The sequence below is a fragment of the Perca flavescens genome, chromosome 12 (assembly GCF_004354835.1).
Source record: "Perca flavescens isolate YP-PL-M2 chromosome 12, PFLA_1.0, whole genome shotgun sequence".
NCBI classification, from domain to species: Eukaryota; Metazoa; Chordata; class Actinopteri; order Perciformes; family Percidae; genus Perca; species Perca flavescens.
The window spans coordinates 32,548,936-32,571,815 of record NC_041342.1 but is presented as its reverse complement, the minus strand read 5'-3'; the positions used below and the strand labels follow the sequence as shown (position 1 = coordinate 32,571,815).

The window sequence follows — 22,880 nt, the reverse complement described above, 5'->3', positions numbered from 1 at the left end:
GTGTGTGTGTGTGTGTGATAAATAAGTAAACAAACCGAGCCTGTAAACTGGACTGAAGAACAGAGCCTGTGTGTGTGTGTGTGTGTCTGTGTGTGTGTATAATAAATAAGTAAACAAACCAAGCCTGTAAACTGGACTGAAGAACAGAGCCTGTGTGTGTGTGTGTGTGTGTGTGTCTGTGTGTGTGTATAATAAATAAGTAAACAAACCGAGCCTGTAAACTGGACTGAAGAACAGACCTGGAGGAGATAACGTTTGTCTACTGCTTCTTTCATTAAACTTCCTCATGAAGGATCGAGCTCTGCAGAACAGAATTAGATTAGAAATTCCACTTTTAAGAAAGTGTGTGTGTGTGTGTCTCTGTGTGGGTGTCTGTGTATGCGTTGTGTGTCTCTGTGTGTGTATGTGTTGTGTGTGTGTGTGTGTCTGTCTGTGTGTGTGTCTGTCTGTTTGTTTGTGTGTGTGTCTGTCTGTCTGTCTGTCTGTCTGTCTGTCTGTCTGTCTGTGTGTGTGTGTGTTTATCTGTCGGCCTGTGTCGGGTCTGTGTGTGTGTGTGTCTGTGTGTGAGCCTGAAAATAAAAGAAATAAAACCCTAAATCGTCTGTTTGAAGATGTGTGTGTGTGTGTGTGTGTGTGTGTGTGTGTGTGTGTGTGTGTGTGTGTGTGTGTGTGTGTGTGTGTGTGTGTGTGCCTGTGAGCCTGTTAACTGGACTGAAGAACAGACCTGAAGAAAGATTAATCCCTAAACCTTCATCATAATGTCTAATGTTTGAAGGGTTGGCTGTCTTTCTGTGTGTGTAGTCCAGCGTTGGAGGAGAATAAGGAGAGCCGGGACGCCGAGGAGAACGCGGTGAACCCCGACTTGGACGACGCGCGGCGAGAGAAGGAATTCTGGGAAACTCCGTGTTCGTTCACTCCTGAATCCCGCCTAGAGGCTCATCGCCACCTGGAGGAGAAGAAGAAAGCAAAGGAGAAGTAAGTGCTCTGTGTTGAAGACCGCACCCATGGTTAGGGTTAAAACTAGGGATGTCCCCATCACTATCACAGTGACGGATCAGAGCCAATCGTTTATTATTTATTATTGTTTATTATTTAGGTCCCCATTAGCTACTCCATTAAGCAGCAGCTATTCTTCCTGGGGTCTTAATTTTTACCAAAATATTAACATCAAAGCTGTAAAACCACATGGGTGGCCTTTGGTGTGGGAGACCTGGGTTCGATTCCCACTGCCATACATCAACCAATGTGTCCCTGAGCAAGACACTTAACCCCTGGTTGCTCCAGAGGCGTGCGACCTCTGACATAAATAGCAATTGTAAGTCGCTTTGGATAAAAGCGTCAGCTAAATGACATGTAATGTAATGTACACCAATGAAGACAATGAAGACAAATACAGAAGTGCACATAACATCTTCCAAATCATCTAACTAACACCCAACTAAACATAACACATATGGTGGTTGGGAATCACCAGAGGCCTCACAATACAATATCATCCCGATACTTAAGATACGATATTATTGCGATTTTAAACATATTGCAATATTCTGCGATGTATTGCAATGTATTACCTTTTTTCCCAACTTCAGATTTTTCCCAATTTCAAATGATGTCCCGAAAGGACAGTTTTGTCAACCTCTGTTTTTATCTAAAAAGATACATTTCTCTGTTTGTTCATCTCACTTCAATTTTATTGCTGTAAAATGTGATTGTCAAGCAGACAAACTGACCAACACATATGTCATAAAAGATCGATACTTGCCATCTGTGTATCGATACAGTATTGCCACAAAAAAATATAACGATACTATGCTGTATTTTTTATATAAGCTATATAAGCTCTTACATGTACAAAATATTACCAATCTCTAGGTATAATATAAAATAATGTTCCATTGCCGTAGCTCATTATGCAGTCATTATTAATAGCATAATTACAGTTACTCCAAAGTAAATAAATACATTCTCAGTCTTTTGGAAAAACTAACATTGTGCCTCTCCAAAACCAAAAATAACGGGAGCAAGTCCCCGTTACAAGCTGTATTCACCCCGTTTACCTTCCCCCTGATCATAGGCGCCGGTACGTGGGTGCTTCCGGAGCTCGAGCACCCACGGAAAACACTGAGCACCCACGTGTGCCAGACTGCCAGTTCATTTTTACATTCATTTAAAATTAAACATTGCAGTTGGTGCTGAGCGGAGCGTCTGTCAGAGTGTGATTGGTTATGTCGGTTAGCCTGACAAGCCAGACCCACATCCAGATGTTGGGTCTGGGAACTCACCATTGACGGAGCTCGATTCGAGGGGCGGGATAAACGGTTGTCTTTCAAATTCTCTCTGTTTACAGCGCTACAACCAACCAGAGCAACGAAGAAGGTAGCGGAGCTAGTAGATAGATTAAACTTTTGCCGTATCCGGTCGGCAAAACTCCGAACACATCTTCCTTTTTTAAGAATGATTTCAGTGCCGTTCTTTGTTCTTTTATCAAAGAAAAGCTGAACTCCAAGTCTTCCAGAAGACCTCTGTTCCCAGCAGCAGCAGCAGCAGCCACAAGCCCCGCCCACCGACTCTATACACGATGTGATTGGCCTGACCAAAATTTGGTTTTTGCAGATTGAAAGTCAACGGAGAGTGCCTAGACCCCCCCCTGGCTGCCAAATAAATTTGCTGCCACTAGGGGGAGTCTAGATTTCTAGGCTATATGTCGGTGGCATTGATTCTTAATTTCCCACCAAGCTGATGGCGGTTACGTGTCAGTTAATCTTCTCATCTCCAATCCTATATCTGTATTTGTGAGAAGTGGCGCTGTCCTGAGTTAAAAGATAGCCTACTTTACTGCTTTATTATCTTGTTAAGAGGCATGTAGGGTTGTGCCGATGGACGATATCATTGTCCATCGTAATGGTTGACCGGCATCACGATGGAGAGCCACCAACCGTGATGCCACGCCCCCCACCCTGTCAGACAAACGCTACCTGGACTAGTAACGTATCAGCATGCGGTAACCGTGCTCTGCGCCTCGGCTTGGACACCGCTGTCTCGAGCTAGAGAGAAAAAAGCATTAACGTGGAACGCTATCCCACTTTCCTTTCTCCCCTCATTGGACTAACTTTGTGGATACTACTGTGTGCGTGCATGAATAAGTAAGTCTGATGACGATGTTATGTAGGATTTATACAGCAGAGACTACAGCCGATGGGTTGTTTAATGGGAAGTGCCAATGAAAGGAGTGGTTAATATGCTTATTATAGGTATATGGAAGCATGTTTGTATTGCAAGAGAGTATGTGTTGAGAGATATTTGTATTTGTTGTTGTTTTTTGAAAAACAAATTTCCCTTAGGGGACAATAAAGTATATCTTATCTTATCTTATGAATGTACGTTAGCAACTGTAGACTAATTCACAAGGGTGCTATTTAATGTGTGAGCTAATACTGCGCATCTGTTCATGTGCAGAGTTAGGTTTCTGTTTATTGAATGCGTTATTCAGTGCTAATATAACTGAGACTGTAGTTTAAACTCAGTAATGATGGTGTATTAGGTTATTACTGTCGCTCTGTTAAAGGCAAACGTTCCACTTTACTGTCGTTAAGCAGATCACGGACATCTGATTGAGTTTAGACTTTACGGCACTGTAGTTAAGTGAAAGTAGGTCAAGTTGTTATTTATTGCCCCTACAAGCGCCAGCCTTTAATACTGTCTATTTACAGAGGGCATTTAAATGTATGTCAGATTGTTTCTATGTTAATTGTTAGCCCATAGTAGTAAACAATGACTATATCATCGTCCATCACAACGTTTTACTGTAAACATCGTCAACTGCCAATTTAGGGGACATCGCCCAACCCTAGAGGCATGTGTGTTCGTGTCGGCCGCTGTCCATTTCCTAAGGTTCTGAAATCCCCAAAAAAATGTTACTACATTTTTTTTTTAAAGGCTGTGCGCGTGTAGAGCTGGGCGATATATCGATATTATATCGATATCGTGATATGAGACTAGATATCGTCTTAGATTTTGGATATCGTGATATGACATAAGTGTCTTTTCCTGGTTTTAAAGGCTACATTACAGTAAAGTGATGTCATTTTCTGAACTTGGCCTCTTTTATTTTATAGGCTATTTTTATTTAAGATATTTTTTTATTTAAATGTGCACCTTATGGAGCTTTGATTTAAAAAAAAAAAAAAAAAAAAAAAGGTACTCCTGTTGTTATACAGTATTTATGTTTACATTATATTGTTATTTGAACAGCTAAGCATTTAATCATAAACCAGGTGAAGAAACCTGTTTATTATGTGTTCACTGAAATAGCCGGTTTCTATGAAACTACATGTGACATGTCATATTTGGCTTTGACTGAACTGCTCTCACTTTGCGGAAAAAAAATATCGGGATATATATCGTATATCCATATTCAGCCAAAATATATCGGGATATGACTTTTGGCCATATCGCCCAGCCCTATGCGCGTGTGAAAACATAAATCGGCGCTTATGCCCCTCGGATCATGTACATCAGCTTGTAGTGATCGCCGCCTTTAACAGGGTTAAAGTTGGTTGGAATTTAGAAAAAAGCAAATTCCAGGCCTGAAAAAAGTTTTGGAAAAATTAAAAATGACCCAGAAAGTTTTGGAAAAATCATGGATTTTTTTTTTAACACAGCATAATAATATATCATTAATAAAAAAAAAATCGTTTAATAAAAAAATTATTTTCACGTCGTCTTAACCTCAACGTTGTATTCAGGGAGCGATATTACAAATTCCATTATGAACCACATACATTATCATTAATTTTATAGTTAAACCTCTGAGGGGAAACTTTAACACAGATTTGTATTCTTATTGTAGAATGTCGACTGACATTTTCAGGAATACATATGGAAATTTGCCGAAAAGTCATAAAGTCATGAAAAAGTCATGAAAAAGTAGGGCTGCTCAATTATGGAAAACGATATAATCACGATTATTTCAGTCAGTATTGAAATCACGATAATTTAACACGATTACTTGTTGACTTATGGAAAGATGTTGTAATTATTGAACTTAAAAGTTACATAAATCAACATAAATCAACAGTGAAAAACACATACAACTGTGAAATTTGCCTGAATACTTTATTTTTTCATTCAGAAAACAAGAGAAAATAAGAGTTTACTTGAGCTAAATAATTGTTTTTCTCGATTATTCTGTTTTTGTGATCATTGTGAGCCGAAATAATAATCACGATTAAATTTCGATTAATTGCACAGCCCTATGGAAAAGTCATGGAAAAGTCATGGAAAAGTACTGGTTAAAATGCGTATAAACCCTGCTTTAATCCCACACGCCCCTGCGCCACAACTGCACCACCAGACTGCCTGGATGTTTTGACTCTCTGGCTGCAGTTTGCCATTTTGGCCACTAGATGTCGCTCCATCACCAACTGTTATCCAGCTGAGAGGCTCAGTTTCAACAGAGCAAATCAGCTTCCAGAAACCCTTCAGATACACTCTGATCATTATCTGCTGACACACAAACACACACACACACACACACACACACACACACACACACACATCATGGCCAAAAGTGTGTGGACACAGGCATGTGACTGTTGGGGTAGGTTTAGGGAATATATGTCGGTCTGTCATGGATGAAGGTGACGCTGTTGCCTTTTTATCTTTTTTTTTATTTTCATGACTATTTACATTGTAGATTCTCACTGAAGGCATCAAAACTATGAATGAACACATATGGAATTATGTACTTAACAAAAAAGTGTGAAATAACTGAAAACATGTCTTATATTTTAGATTCTTCAAAGTAGCCACCCTTTGCTTTTTTATTAATAAGGGAAAAACTTCCACTAATTAACCCTGACAAAGCACACCTGTGAAGGTAAAACCATTTCAGGTGACTACCTCATGAAGCTCATTGAGAGAACACCAAGGGTTTGCAGAGTTATCAAAAAAAGCAAAGGGGGGCTACTTTGAAGAATCTAAAACGGGTGGCCAACCAGTTCAGCATAAAGAGCCACAAAAAAACATGCACCATAGCAAAAAGCCACACAACACATGCATGTCCACATTACAACAGCAACAGTGACTTCCAGATCTAATGAAAGTCATAATACATAGCAGTTTTCATAGGTTTTTTTTCTTACTTAGATTGACTCAGTGGGAAACCTGACAGTCTTTGTTATCCACAATCCTTTTTAGGTCTGGTTGTACTCTGTTGTGGCCACTCTTTCACTCACTGTCACTAGAGGGGCTTTAAAGCAATCAGCAGTAAAAGGGTTAATGAGGAAGGTGATCTGTGGCCGCTTTTTTTCCTCAGGTTGCAGAAGATGTCCATAAAAAAACTCTGCTGCATTATTTTTTATTTTAAAATAATTGGCAAATGTATTGGCAGATGCATTCAAATGCTTTTTTTTTTTTTTTACTTATCTGAAATGTTTCAAAAAGTAAAAAAAAATCCACCAATAACACAGCCCCCAGCCACACAGTAGAGCCTCAAAGGAGCAGGCAAAGAGCCGCACATGATGTGTGCTGAGGCCAACATGTGTGCTGAAGGTAACATGTGTGCTGAAGGTAACGTGTGCTGAGGCCAACATGTGTGCTGAAGGTAACATGTGTGCTGAAGGTAACGTGTGCTGAGGCCAACATGTGTGCTGAGGCCAACATGTGTGCTGAGGCCAACATGTGTGCTCAGGCCAACATGTGTGCTCAGGCCAACATGTGTGCTCAGGCCAACATGTGTGCTCAGGCCAACATGTGTGCTGAAGGTAACGTGTGCTGAGGCCAACATGTGTGCTGAAGGTAACGTGTGCTGAGGCCAACATGTGTGCTGAAGGTAACGTGTGCTGAGGCCAACATGTGTGCTGAAGGTAACATGTGTGCTGCCTTCTCAACCAATCACAGAGGGAATAGATAAGTCAATCCGTCCCCCGATTGGCCACGTGGCTCAGGTTTAGAGTATGGAAGGAGTTCAACAGCAAGAAAAACGGACATAAATATCAGGCTTCGACACGACACAATTAGCAGGACAGATGAGGGGACGTTCAGTCCTGGTTCATCCGTCGGGTTAATGAGAGGTTTTCAGGTTCCTTCCTGCAGCGGAGAACGAGCCGTACTGTAACCGGGGGAGACGGGAGCAGGTTCAGAGGGTCACGGAGGATTTAGTTCTGACGTTTTGTGACTAATGAATCAGCTGAGGAGCTGGAGGATGCCAATCATAGGTGTATGTACCCCAATATTTACAAGAGGTAGATTTCTCCACACTCAAAAAAATATAAAAGACAGCACACTCCCCAAAAAGAGGTAATAAATAACAGTTGCGGGGGCTCAAAACATGTACAGAAAACAAGAACTGTGAAGTGATTGGTGTAAAGCCCGCCTCAGCGGTTGTGATTGGTGCCTCGATTTTGGGGACATTGGAAATGGGCTCTTTGCCAGACTGACTTGCAGAGCAAATCTCAAATTTGCCAGAAGTTCGTCAGGGTTTACCCAGGTTAATAAATGAGGTTTATTGACCATGAATTCCACAAATGTAGTAAATGTAAAAGTGGTAATAAGTTGGTGTTAGTGGTGTTTATACACGGTGGTGAAAAGAAACGTTAAAAAAAAAGAGCCAAAAATATTAAAAGTATAAAAGTGTCGATAAAAGATATGAAAATGTCAGAAAAAAGTGATTTTCTTGACAACACGTACACGGTCGAATGGAAGACAACACAAGGGTTAACAGAATTAATAATTAATTTTCCCGCCACGCTGCTAATTAGCGCTCACCCTTAAGGTTGCCCTCGTGCCGGGGTGTTAATTAGGTGTGTGTGTTGCACGTCCTCTTCTCACTGTGTGTCATCTCTCTCTCTCACACACACTTACCGTCTCTCTCTGTCACTACGCTGATATCAGCTGGCAGCTGTGAGCTCCCCAAAAGAGGTATAAAATATCCGTTCAGCTGTCTCAAACATTTGTATGTCCTTCTAAGGCTGTCGCCGGTTACATGACTGGCCACCGCAACGTAACGTTGGGTAATGCCTTTCTCCAAAAGTTGAATCTGTTTCAACTTGTGGCTTAAAATAGAAAGTTGTATAACTACCCAACGGACGAATATCCGTATAGTTGGATGCTTGGATCCAGCACTACTTCCTACCAGTAAATATATGTTTATGTTTTCCAATGATTTCAGACTCAGGAAATTAAGTGTTTGACACTCAACGCTATAATCTGTCCCTTAGGGCTGTGTATTGGCAAAAATCTGGCAATAAGATGCGTATCACGATATATGGGTCATGATTCAATACAGTATATCGCAATATATACTCGATACTGTGCGTAAGGCGATATATTGTTGTTTTTTTAAGTATAATTTTAGAAAAACTAATATTTAAAAAAAAGACCTGATGTGCATAAAAGTCAAAGAAGTTTACTTTAGGTAAACAATTCACTACGTTGTTAGCTTCTAGCAAAAAGTCAGGCCCTGCTAGGCACTGTTAGGCCCTGCTAGGCACTGTTAGGCCCTGCTAGGCACTGCTACGCACTGCTAGGTCCTGCTAGGCACTGTTAGGCCCTGCTAGGCACTGCTACGCACTGCTAGGTCCTGCTAGGCACTGTTAGACACCGCTAGTGGTGTGTCTCAGCGTACCCATCCAGCGGTAAGGGGTTTGAACACAACATAAACGTGAACCACTGTCATACATGAATATTTCTGCCCGTAAAAAGAAGAAAAAAAATCAATATTGTTTTTGAAAATTGATGCAGTATCGCAAAATAAAATATCGCGATACTCAAGTGTAACGATTTTTTTCTTACACCCCTAGTGTCCTCCCCAATGTTGAAAAACAAAACATACACCATGACTCAACACAGAGTATTTATAATTAGTCTAGTCTTAGTAATTAGTAATTAGTCTTTAGTTTTCTTTTAACACATAACAAACATTTGTGATTCTAAGTATAAAATATATTACATTAAAATATATATAGATTAAAACCCGCGGTTGCTGCGGCGAGGACTGAGCTTCTATATATGGGCGCACGCTCTACTGGGTGAGCTACACAGGCGTCTGGAATAAAACATCTTAATATGCTGCGAATCAGTCTCGATCAAACAGTTGTTCCATTGCTTCTTTTGCACTTTATACATCCTGTTTTTTTTTAAAGCAAAATTCACTTTTTTGTCCACCAGCTAAATGGCTAGTGAATGTTACAATTTTAAGGTCCTATGACAGGGGTGGCCAACCAGTTCAGATAAAGAGCCACAAAAAAACATGCACCATAGCAAAAAGCCACACAACACATGCATGTCCACATTACAACAGCAACAGTGACTTCCAGATCTAATGAAAGTCATAATACATAGCAGTTTTCATAGGTTTTTTTTCTTACTTAGATTGACTCAGTGGGAAACCTGACAGTCTTTGTTATCCACAATCCTTTTTAGGTCTGGTTGTACTCTGTTGTGGCCACTCTTTCACTCACTGTCACTAGAGGGGCTTTAAAGCAATCAGCAGTAAAAGGGTTAATGAGGAAGGTGATCTGTGGCTGCTTTTTTTCCTCAGGTTGCAGAAGATGTCCATAAAAAAACTCTGCTGCATTATTTTTTATTTTAAAATAATTGGCAAATGTATTGGCAGATGCATTTAAATGCTTTTTTTTTTTTTACTTATCTGAAATGTTTCAAAAAGTAAAAAAAAAAAATCCACCAATAACACAGCCCCCAGCCACACAGTAGAGCCTCAAAGGAGCAGGCAAAGAGCCGCACATGGCTCAAGAGCCACAGGTTCGCCACCCCTGTCCTATGACATGCTGCTTTTTGGATGCTTTTATATAAGTGGTCCCCTAATACTGTATCTGAAGTCTCTTTTATATAGACCTTAGTGGTCCCCTAATACTGTATCTGAAGACTCTTTTATATAGGCCTCAGTGGTCCCCTAATACTGTATCTGAAGTCTCTTTTATATAGACCTTAGTGGTCCCCTAATACTGTATCTGAAGTCTCTTTTATATAGACCTTAGTGGTCCCCTAATACTGTATCTGAAGACTCTTTTATATAGGCCTCAGTGGTCCCCTAATACTGTATCTGAAGTCTCTTTTATATAGATCTTAGTGGTCCCCTAATACTGTATCTGAAGTCTCTTTTATATAGACCTCAGTGGTCCCCTAATACTGTATCTGAAGTCTCTTTTATATAGATCTTAGTGGTCCCCTAATACTGTATCTGAAGTCTCTTTTATATAGATCTTAGTGGTCCCCTAATACTGTATCTGAAGTCTCTTCCCCGAAATTCAGCCTTGGTGCAGAATTACAGCCACTAGAGCCAGTCCCACAATGAGCTTTCCTTAGGATGTACCATTTCTGTGTTTGTAGCTATTGAGGAGGAGAAGGGGGTGGGGGTGGCCTTGACCAACTGCCACTTTGCTCCTTTGAAAGCCATGATGTCTCTCTCTTTTTCATGGGCGGGCAAAGCAGAGAAAGGGGAGGTAACCTTTCCCCTTATGACCTCATAAGGAGAAGATTCCTGATTGGTCCATCTGAGCTTTCATTTTCTCAAAGGCAGAGCAGGATACCCAGGGCTTGGTTTACACCTATCACCATTTCTAGCCACTGGGGGACCATAGGCAGGCTGGGGGAACGCATATTAATGTTAAAAAACCTCTTAAAGTGACATTTTCATGCCATGGGACCTTTAACAAGCAACTCAATACGTATGCATTGTTTTTTGGCTGGTGAGTGATGCAAATGTACCAGCCACAACTTACATATTTTACCAGCATTTGGCTAGTAGATGATGCTAATTTTGGACCCTGGAGGAGTGACAGATCTGTTTTACTTCTGTGTTTCTTTCACCTCACTCTGCTGAACCCTGGACGCAGCGCTGACTCATAGCGTTTAGTTTCCATAACACCTCGAGCCACAGAGTCATGAATAGCTGAGCTGCGTATGACGAATACTGTAGAAGAAATACCCTGCTGCGTGAGTGCTCTCAGCGCTGCTGCATCTCCTGCCCACAGGAATGTCTTTACAGTCGCCTGGAGGTGTTTGAAATGGTTGTATCCTGGCTGTTTTCCTCAGATTAGTGGATTAATCCGTCCGTTTTTAGATGTCTTTTCCTGCACTCCTCAAAGAGACGTGTCACGTAACACTACATTTGTCATAAGAGTTGAATGTAGTAGATCTTTTTTGAACCAGAAATGCCAGTATTTCCCCTATGTTTGTGGAAGACTTTGGTGCACATATTTGTCGGGGGGTATTAGCACAAAGGAAGAGGAAGGGGGCACATTGAAACCTTCTTCCTGTTGATAAGAAATCAGAGAACACCCCTGGATTATTATTCTCACATATATTATTTGAGGAAATGTAATCCAGTGTGATGGCTGAGAAGCCGACCAGTGACAGGTCCCTCCTCCTAATCCGTATCACAGAAAAACATCCCAGGCCTGCAAGCTGTCCAAGCATAAAATCAGGGTGATGTGGTGTTGCCGTTTTTTATCGTCTCCCTGCACGCGGCTGTCAGAGCACGCTGACTTGACGCATGTAGCTGAGCAGTCACTGGGTTGTCAGGAAAGATGAATTTGCTGGGATCCTGCGATAAGGTCAGCCGGGAGACGCCTCTGTGCTTGATGGCTGCCCAGTTCCTCTGAGAGGAAGACTCCAACCTGCAGCCTGCGCAGCTGAACCCGAACACACAGCAGAGGAAAACTGACAAATGGGGGCAGTAAATGAATGTGTGTGGGTAAGATGGACGGGTGGAGATGCTCGAAGGGAGAGAACGTGTGTTGTGTTGTTGTATAAAATGTTTGAATAAAGACATTGCGGCAGACACTAAAGTGACACCAGCTACTGAACTGATTTATAACACAGACTAATAGGGCTGCCACCTCTTAGTCGATTAGTCGACTGATCGGTCGTTTTGGTCTTAGTCGACTAAGATTTCTTTAGTCGATTAGTCATTTTTTATGCTTATTCATGCTTAATTACTCATTTCCAAGAAACTTCTGAGCACATTTATGGTAAACACAAGATTTAAAGTGGTGCTTTTGCAGGATTAATTGTGGAGAAACTCAGTTTTACAGATGGTTAATTAACTACATTTATATTGTGCTTTTCTAGTCTTAACCACCTCTCAAAGCGCACAGCTCTGTCAATTAAATCAACTAATCAATTAGTCGACAAAATCGTATAAGTGTTAGTTGACTAAGACTTTCTTTAGTCGAGGACAGCCCTACAGAATAATGCTAATTCTACAATATATCCATGGATAGTAGATTTGTAGATTGCTAAACTCTTTGTTGACAAAATAACAAGGTCATTTTTTTGCTCTACAAAGGCTTTGTGTTCCACTAAGCAAATGAAGAACGAATGGGGCTCCACCTAGAACGCTGTCTCCAGTTCTTATAACACATCCATGGGATGACCCTGTGTTGTTTTGTCGGAGCTATCTGCCTTGGTATATCCCTGCTGTGCTTCCCAGAATGGCTCCATTCAAATCAATGAGAGGGTTGAGATTTTTCCCGCAGGGCTGAATTCGGTCTGAATGCGGCCCTAATGTGCTTGACTTTGGCAGTGTGCAGTATAACCTGCCGAGCAGAGGTTTTGCAGAAGGTGTTTTCTGTATCCTGAAAGTCCTCTGCTCCGTGATCGTAGGTCTGCAGATAAACCCGGTGCAGATTAATACTTCTCTGCAGACATAGTACATGGCTAACTGAAAGCTGTCTGAACAGATTGTCCTCAGCGCTGGACTCCACTCAGACCGACAGTGAAGCTGTCAGCCCTGATGTCTCCATGACTCAGCTTTTTGATAGACGGCCCTGTCACACCTCCTTAGGAAAAAAAAAGAAATAAGTTACAGACCAGAGAGCTACACTGAGACCTTGACAAGTCAACAGTATATGGCTTAAAGGGATGTGGAGGGAAAAGCTTCTCTTTGAACTGGGAGGCAGATGGATGGAGATGATCCTTTTGGTTTCATATTTAGGAGTGGATACTTGCCCTCTGTCTCACCCCAACTCATCCCCAACACACTATGGCTGACAGTCTTCACAGATCACCTGGAAAATAACCACAAATTATCAGCCAAATTGATGTAATTTGTTGGTAGAAATGGACTCCAATAGATGGCCGGTGTCCATCATTTGGAGTCCCTGCTCCATTAAATCCAATTGGCTGCTAAAATGGAGAATCACAGACGGGTGAAAACTAAAGGAAAGCAGAACGTAAAGTGTGTTAGTGAGGTGTTGCTCCACCACAAGCCACCAGAACAGCTTCTTTGCTTCTTGTCACAGAGGGCCAGATGTACTAACACTTTTGCGCCCACTTCAGGCGTATTATTTTCGCAATGTGCACTTAAAACCATGGCGAGGTATGTACAAACAGGCCGCACTGAGGTAAAAGCGCAGACCTCCTGTCGCGGGGACTGAAAATGGCAAATTGCACTTTTCCGCGTCATGCATATGCATTCACGGGAGGGTCAAGGGGAAAGTGGGAGTTTCCCATAAAGAGATGGGAGGAGAAGCGCAAAGTGCGCCTAATTACTGTATGTATTCTGCGGTATGTACAAAAACCACCCGTGAAAGCACGCCTCTATTTTGCGGTGAAAATTCTCTGCCTCTTAAAGGAACACACTGACTTATTGGGAATTTAGCTTATTCACTGTAACCCCCAGAGTTAGATAAGTCGATACATACCCTTCTCATCTCCGTGTGTGCTGTAATGCTGTCTGACGGCTCCAGCGGCATCAGGCCAGCACAGAACATGCAGGTGAATGGTTCCAGTAATCCTACTGCTCCGAATAAGTGACAAAATAACGCCAACATGTTCCTATTTACATGTTGTGATTTATAGAGTCACAGCGTGTACAAAAAACAACGTAACATTAGACACAGCCATCTTCTATCCCTAAACAAACCAGGAACTATATTCTTAGGCGAAAGAATATAGTACTTTGGCGGAGTGATATGCTCGCAGCAAGCCTGTCTGAGAATATAGTTAATGGCTTGTTTACGGTAAGAAGATGGCTGTGTCTCATGTTACGTTGTTTTTTGTACACGCTGTGACTCTACAAATCACAACATGTAAATAGGAACATGTTGGCGTTATTTTGTCACTTTTGTCACAATTGGGAGCAGTAGGCTAGTTGGAACCAGTTACCTGCAGGATCTGTACTGGGCTAAGCTAATGCTGGAGCCGTCAGACAGCCTTACAGCACGCACGGAGATGAGAAGGGTATGTATGGACTTATCTAACTCTGGGGGTTACGGTGAATAAGCTGAAGTCCCAATAAGTCGGCGTGTTCCTTTTTAAAATCAGGTGTAAACCAGCCGCAAGCGGGTTTTCTCACATATGCCTCCTGGTGAAATGGCCGCAGTAATCCGAGCAAGACGAAGACATAGGCCAAGGAGACGAGCTGAAAGGATTTTTGCCACCAGGATCTTATTTCTCACATAAAAAAACATAACAAAAGTTGTTTTAGTCATGCCTTTGAGACGTTTACTGAAGAAACCCTAAATGATAAAAGTCCACACAACATTCTGGGATTGGAGAACAACGTGCTCTAGTTTATCGGCATTTCTTTTAACCAATCACAATCGTCTTGGGCGGGGCTAAGCGCCCGACAGAGCCACGGTGCCGTTGCTAAATAGCCTCGGGAAGGAAATTGTTTTGGTGGAACGTGTGTACGTTCAAAAGTAGTTTTAAAGAGTGTGTTGCTGAGGAGGAAGACATGGTCGTCCAGCTTCACTAGCTATGTTTCCATCCACACGTTTTTATCCGAATTAAGTGATATTGAATGAAAAATGCCGTCATGGAAACAGTAAAATTCGATAGAATTTCTTGAATATCGACTCAAATGAAATACATTCGGTCTCATCGGATTTTCTCTTGATTGAAAAACGCTGATGGAAACGTTATTTGCCGAATAAATTAGTGAATTGCGATTAGGTTTTAGGTCATTTTATGGTTGCAACCCGCCACAAAACAAAGAAGAAGTTTGAGTTTATTTCCGTCCAGTATTTCCGCTCTGTTTGCACACATGACCGGTGTCAACAAAGACAGATGGAAGTGGACGAACGAGGAGACAAGACTTTTTGAATTTAATTTACGAGCAAAATATAATCAAATAAAATCAAAGAAATGCCATCATTTATCAGGAACTCGCGAAGGAAATGACCAACAAAGGTTACGACAAGCCGTGGGACGTCCTGCGGAGTAAATGGAAGGAGCTCAAACAGCGATACACGTCTCAAAAAAAGAGAGTTGTCTCTCAGCGGTGCCGGAGGGAAAATAAAAGGCAAGTTCCACCTTTTTGATGAGCTGGATCAGATCCTCGGCCAAAGGCCCATCGGAGCTTCCTCGGCTTCTAATATTAACAACTACTTTTGTCTAGCAAAACTTTGTCTGCAAATGTTTGCTTGAATGTTGTGCGATTCAGTGCGAAAATGAATGGAAACACCTTAAAATGTCTCTAATCAATTCGATATACCAATTTAATTGCAAAACACAGGGTTCATACATTTTGAAAAAAACTGGAAAAGTTATGGAATTTGAAAAATGCAAATTTCAGGCCTGGAAAAATTTTGGAAAAGTCATGGAATTTGTTTTAACACAGCATAACAATATGTGATTAATAAATGTATTTTCACGTCATCTTAACCTCAACGTTCTATTCGGGGAGCGATATTACGACTCCCACTATGAACCACATATTGTCATTTTTAATTTTATAGTTAAACCTCTGATTGTAAACTTTAACACAGATTTGTATTCTTATTGTATAATGTCGACTGACATTTTCAGGAACACATAGACCATGGAAATTTGCCGAAAAATAATGCAAAAGTCATGGAAAAGTATTGGTTAAAATGCGTATGAACCCTGAAAACAGCATGTGACGTCATTACACACAGGTTTTTATTTGCTTTAAAGCTGTTGGATGGAAACGCACTTTTACATTCAGCTTTATTCGAATGAGTTTTTTTTTACCGAACTTCAGATAATTCGACTGACAAGTGGATGGAAACTTAGCTACTGTCTGTCTGACTGTCTGACTGTGGGACTCCAACGGACGGTTAGAGTCAACGCTAATGGACCTATTAACCCCGGAGGTGCTAGTGCCTCCGCAGCACCACTTAAACTCATCACAGGCAGCTGTAATAAAACCATGAACTCAACATCCCTTCAGTTCAGCAAATCACGCCGTCTGTCACACTCCTCCTTTCGGCGGCTGATGCACTGCTGCGGAGATGTCGTGAAGGCCGTGACCCTCCGCAGAGCGCTTAACACCCACCTGCCGACTCCTTCATCTGCTGCTCAGTGGGCCTAATAGATGGACGTTTCCCCCCCCTGCCTGTGCTTCTGTCACCGCCTGCTTAATGCGGTTAATGGAGTCACTGGTTGTACAGCAGATGGTGAAGAGAATTCAGTAAATCCTTTGTCTTTTAGGTGGTGGTCTGTAGGAAAATGCGCTGTGTGGCTTCAGTTTAGTGTGAGTGATGTACTTCCATCCGGAGACATTTTATGAATACTTAATTTGGTGATCCGTCTCTTGGAGCCGCTCATTTTCAGAGTTTAGGCTATTATTCAGTTTAGACCAGTAGGTCCCGACCATAGAATACTCGAGGCTTCACAACAGCAGTGTACAAACCAACGATTGTGTGTGACGCTTATCAGTTCAATTTTCTAAGCACAAACGGACATTTGGAAAAATTGGTTCAAATATCCAATTATTTTTCACCTTGACAAATAAAAAAATTGGATCTTTAAACTGTTTTTCCAATTATATTATTATATTTATTCAGAGGAGAAAATTACAAAAGTGTAATCTAGAGTTCAGTCTGTTGACAATTTGGAACATAAGGCAGGCATTATGGTATTCATTTAGCTCTGTCAGTCTTAGTAACTCAAAAACCATGCAATAGAGGTTTGGTGGGGGAATTTATCTCTGACCAGGACAGAGCCTGTATGACTTTCTTTTGCAAAGATATAAGTTTTTTAATTCTGAGGGGACACCAGATTAAAAGACTCATGGCCGCCTGTCAACATCCAGATGAGCAGCATTTTGAACACATCCTGTCTCTACCTTGACTACTTGTTCTGGTGTGTTCGATCCGTGACGGCCTGTGACGCGACTGGTGTGTGTTGTACTTTGCTATATTTATTTATATATATTTCATATATAAGGTCGGAAACCAAAAGAGGTTTTGCAGCAGGGTCCACGCCATACATCTGTGTTTCAAACAGGTCTGATGTGCCCTCGTTCAATCCCTGCACTGTTCTCTTTTCCACTACCACACGCTACCATATAGCACCTTATCATGGTCAGTGCATCACATGGTCAGTCCATACCAGACCTTTGGGATCACAATTTTTGTTTGGCTGTTCACATTACCTTTTAAAATGTGGCCTCTATATCAGATTCCAGTGTGAACTGTTTGCGGTTTTGAACTGACCCGCATGCGCAAAAGAACAATAACAGTGACATCAGACACAGCACGCTGTTGCACTAAAGTTAGGGAGGTTATGGAGGAAGTCAGCATTTTTATTTATTATTCAGCTTTTATTTTGTATTAAAATGTTTGTGTAATGGCAGCCATGCGCAGGTGCTGAGGAGGAGAAGAGAAAGAGAGACAAATTTGCGGGGTTATGGCTGCAGCTTCACTACAGAGGTCTGTGTTACCGTACGGCCAATTTGGGATCGCTACGGGCCGCAAAATTACGAATCCCACTATGGCCACGCCAAGACCCGCGTTAGGGTTAGGGGATTGGTCAGGGGATAGGACCTGTACATGTAAGCATGGACGCCTGGCCAATAGTAGTGTGTGAACGCTATTGAAGGGCGGGTCTTGGCGTGGCCATAGTGGGATTCGTAATATCGCCTACGGGCCTCCACCACTCTGGCTTCGCCCTCGCACCCGCTCCACCTACCCGGCGTACCCCGAGGGACCGGGATCCCACCTCAGCCGGCGCACGCCGGCTTTCACTTTCATTGCACCACGGGGCGACCCCGACTTGCGAGCGCGTTAAACTTCTTGGTCCGTGTTTACAGGCGGGTCGCGGGGGAGGGGGGGTTGCCGACATCACCTTTTTACGTGAGCCGATCCCCGCCCTGGCGATGCGACGCGCGGTTGGGTAACAATGAGGACAGTCCGCCCCGGTTAACAGCCGCACTGGAAGCAGGGGGCCCCGCCCCTCCCCGCGGGGAGAGAGGGCACAGCGAGGGTTTTTGAGGTAAAAGTCACATCAAATCCGCCTTGGCTGTTCACACTGCGGCCGCATTGAAAACAATCAGATCTGGGTCGGATTCAGGACCACATGTAGAAGTGGCCTGAATCTGATCTGAAAAAATCAGATCTGGGCTAGATTTGAGTGTTCAAACTACTTCTGAAGAAGCCTGACCTGCTCACTTGACCCGGATTTGGGCCACTTTGGCCTGCAGTCTGAACGTAGCCTAAGCTACTGGATGAATAAAATTTCCCTCGGGATGAATAAAGTATCTCTATCTATCTATCTATCTCTCTCTCTCTCTCTCTCTCTCTCTCTCTCTCTCTCTCTCTCTCTCTCTCCCCCCCCCCCGGCTGTTTCCCCAGGTGGAAAAGTGACAAAATAAGGAAGTAAGAAATATTCCAGAATGAGCTGTGTGGAAATGATTTCCCCCTGATACAAAGTGAAGTTGGGGTTATACAGTTTAGCAGAGAGCTTATTACCGCTTCACACATAGACAGAGGTGTTTTCAGAAAACATAACACCAGAATTAATTTTGGTTGAAGTTTAGACAAAAGTTGACCGAGTCGGATGCAGAGGTGACATTATTTCACATCATGTGGAGCATTTTTTTTTTCAAAGAAAATCTTTCTGTTTGCCTTACTTTTCTGCAAACATTCACCAATTTGAAACTGTAAAAGGGTTAAAGCATTGTGTGTGTGTGTGTGTGTGTGTGTGTGTGTGTGTGTGTGTGTGTGTGTGTGTGTGTGTGTGTGTGTGTGTGTTCTCTACAGTAAAACTCTCACGTTATCTGTTGTCTCTTTATGGATGTGGCTCTCTCCTTCACCCCAAAGACCTCATAACTTTGCTACTGTCGTCTGTCAGTCCAGCCTTTTTACACACACACACACACACACACACACACACACACACACACACACACACACAGACAGAAACACACACTCTCTCTCATGTTTTGCTGTTTCCCTGCAGGGAGAAAGAGAAGAAGCCGAAGGCCCCGAGGACGCTGATCACTGCTGAAGGCCGAGTCATGAACGTCAACGAGCCCAAGTAAACACTTTTTCTATCAACAAAGTACAACCTCGGTTTTTAAAGTATTCAAAGGGACCTTTCTCTTTTTTTACAACCTGGGTCTTATTTTTTTTTATTCCTGTCTTTTGTGGCAACAGCAATTGCACAAACCATAAAAAAAAATATTGTCAGTTTCACTCTATTATTTAATGTACTCTTATTTTGAAGTTAGGCAAACATTTTAACTTTTGACTGACTGCATATACTAGCTTTACAGTGCAGTATATTAGTGTAATTGACATTTTGGTTCACTTGCATTTTAATTCCTTAATAATGGGGGGATTTTGGGTTTTGTTTACAACCTTTCTGATCATAACGCATATGAACAAAAACCAAAACAACCAAAACATGACCCAATTTGTAAAAAAAAATTATGAATCAAAGTCAGAGGTGGAGGGTTAATAAGTACTTTATTTAAATACTATACTACTACAAATCTAAGATACTAGATTCAAATGTATTTTCTTGCATACATAATTCCATACTCCACCGTTTTAGTTACTTTTAAAATTAAAACGTGAATACTATGTATAAGTAGTAAATGTTGATGTTTGGACTGTCGTGTCACTTTAGGCTCTGGGTAATTTTTTGACAAACATTTCACACTATTTCCACTCTTTGTTTTTACAAAATAATCAGCAGATAAATCCTGAATAAAAATACTCATTAGTTAATAGTTCAAACTGTGCTCCAGCTCAACCGACTCCAACAGTAAAATCCTGCTTTAACATTAATGCTGAGAAAAGAAATCGCCTGGTGCAGGTGTGTTTAGGGCGGGTCCAAATCCACTTTTTCTAGTTTGACGGCGGAAAAAAGGGTCTGTGTGTTTTACGTGTAATCTTCTGCATGTGTGTGTGCTGCTGTGTGTCCCTGTGTGTGTAACAAGCATAGTGTATGCGTGCTGTGCACGAGCCTAGGAGCATTTTACTAATGCTCTGTTAAAATAACAATGAAATGCTGCGTTATTGACTTTAGACCAGGTTTTTGTTGGTCAATGGCGCAATCACTTCCTGCTGCCTCAAGATAGCAATACGCCCAGAATGCACATGAACACACCTCCCTGTAAGACCAGCACGCCCAGAATGCACCTGAACACACCTCCCTGTAAGACCAGCACGCCCAGAATGCACCTGAACACACCTCCCTGTAAGACCAGCACGCCCAGAATGCACCTGAACACACCTCCCTGTAAGACCAGCACGCCCAGAATGCACCTGAACACACCTCCCTGTAAGACCAGCACGCCCAGAATGCACCTGAACACACCTCCCTGTAAGACCAGCACGCCCAGAATGCACCTGAACACACCTCCCTGTAAGACCAGCACGCCCAGAATGCACCTGAACACACCTCCCTGTAAGACCAGCACGCCCAGAATGCACCTGAACACACCTCCCTGTAAGACCAGCACGCCCAGAATGCACCTGAACACACCTCCCTGTAAGACCAGCACGCCCAGAATGCACCTGAACACACCTCCCTGTAAGACCGGGCCACAGATGGGTGCAGGTGCATTTGCTATTTAAACGACGTGGGAGCTGGACGGGAAACTGACAACTGGGTCAGACTTAAAAGGCACTTGCGTCGGGCTTTGCGCTGCGCTGGGTGCAGGATAGGGACCTATGTTTGTCAGTTGCAAGTCAAGAAAGTTGTTTGTTGTAGGTTTGTCGTAGTACTTAGCACTTAGTTTTGCGTAAAAAACACTCAGTGAACTACTCGTCTCGCACAATATACAGTACATACGGCATCGTAGCTTCAGCGAGACATCACCCATGCGACTTTGGAGCGTGTAGTCTTTCTAATGACGGCTTATACTGCGACTTTCTTCACTTGCAAAATTATCTTTTAAAGGGGCACTATGCAGTTTTGGACTTTGCTGTTTTCTCGCTTTTTGCTGGCAGGTTTCTCTATATAGCCCCCCCTACAGCTTCAGAATAGATATTTGGCTTTCCTATGTTTACTGGTGTCTGAGTCCTCTCTCGGTCAGTCTGCCGTTTCCTCTTTCTCTGTTCCTCCGACAATGCTTTCCTAGCTTTCTGCTTCTTTTTTGCCGGCTCAGCCACGACGATAGTGTGAAAAACTCCATCGCTACCGGCCGAAAGTTGTAATGGTGGTTTTTCCACTCACAGGCGCTAGTGGGGAAACGAGACGGCCACCATTCAACTCGAAAAAAATCATATAACCATTCCAATGGCTCCGAAGCTGTTCAGTTAAGGTAAATGAAGCTAAAAAAAACCTGCAGAGTTCCCATTTACACTGACAAACATCATATGAGTAATTCAAGGCTTAATTCAAACAGGATGAAAACATTATTTGTCTCTTCCCATTCGTACATTTCTTTTTTCCGAAAGAAGGGGCACGTTCAATCTTAAAATGGTGTGCATCGTTTTGCTGTGGTTTCTGGTGTGCAACTGCTTTGAGATATGTTGTCTCTCGTGGCACAGGTGTTACCCAGTCAGCAGAGACGTGTGTGTGTGTAAAGCCGTGGTGATAAACAGGCAGAGCGCTTGCGCACAACAGGGTGTTCAACGCACCCGCGTTTCAGTTTAAAAAAAACGTGTTGCTACGTTTTCTCGGGGCTGAACGTGGCCTTGATGTCACATGGTGTCCACGGGAAGGGAAGGGACTTAGCATCTCTTTACTTTTAACTACATTTTTCTGATTATTCTTATGTACTTTTACTGAAGGAGCATTATATAATGCAGGACTTTTACTGTTACAGAGTGTTTTCACAGTGGGGTGTTGGTACTTTTACTGAATACTTCCTCCCCCTCTGGTAAGATCTCGCCTCAGTGGCTTTATGTTGTTACCGGCTATGATTGACTGTGAGGGAAATCGACCAATGCACTCACTCACTTGGCTACAGCAACGAAACGCAGCAGAAAAGCAACCTAATAGGTTCTCAAAACACAATCAACTCCTTCAATTTTGTTTCGAAAAAAGAAATAATCAGAAAAGAATCAGTCCGCACCTCCGCTCAGATACAGTTTCCCCTTAACAGTGCTTCATAACTGTAATGTGTTTTCTTTGAGACCCTCGATTACCTCCTCCTGGTCAATCTGCTCAGACAGCGAGACGGGGAAAAAAGCTCCCAGGTGCTGTGTGATTGCTTCATTAGCGCCATTGTTTTTTTGTTTTTTTTTGGATTGGCCTGCCTGCATGCTGGCGAGGCAACCTGATCGCCGCGGTTCGGGCCACCCGGTTTTCCCTCCCTCCATGGACCTTTTTCACAGCAGACATTTGGACTTGTCAAAGTAGGAAAAGCCCAATGTGCTTTTCCTACTATGACATGTCTACATGTCTGCCGTGAAAAAGGTCTATTAGCCTGAGGTTTATATCCAGAGCAAGGCCGCGGGGGTCAAGGCCTTAAAACACGGCTGATTTCATTTGTAATCTGAGCTGAGGACACACTCGGGCCACGACTGTGCCCTTTATATGATATATCGCTTTGCATCAGCAGAGAAATGGGGGCAGTTTGCTTCACTGCTGTCTGGGCCATAACATAAAAAATATCACGTCTGGACTGTTAATATTTCTCACCATGAGTGGCTTGTAAAGTCATGTTCTGGACATTGATGCTACTCAAACACAATATTTCTTAGGATACATTA

The 22,880-nt window shown here is 42.4% G+C and overlaps 1 protein-coding gene across 3 annotated transcripts in view; it reads left to right on the top strand.

The window, feature by feature from the left end:
* The window catches only part of dnaaf11 (dynein axonemal assembly factor 11), an 87,964-nt gene that overhangs the window by 10,029 nt on the left and 55,055 nt on the right, over positions 1–22,880 (top strand). For all 3 annotated transcript variants that reach the window (XM_028593317.1, XM_028593315.1, XM_028593314.1), the window contains exons 6-7: positions 802–975; positions 19,171–19,248. In XM_028593317.1, coding sequence (XP_028449118.1) covers positions 802–975; positions 19,171–19,248 — 252 coding nt within the window. The remainder of the gene's footprint in view (positions 1–801; positions 976–19,170; positions 19,249–22,880) is intronic.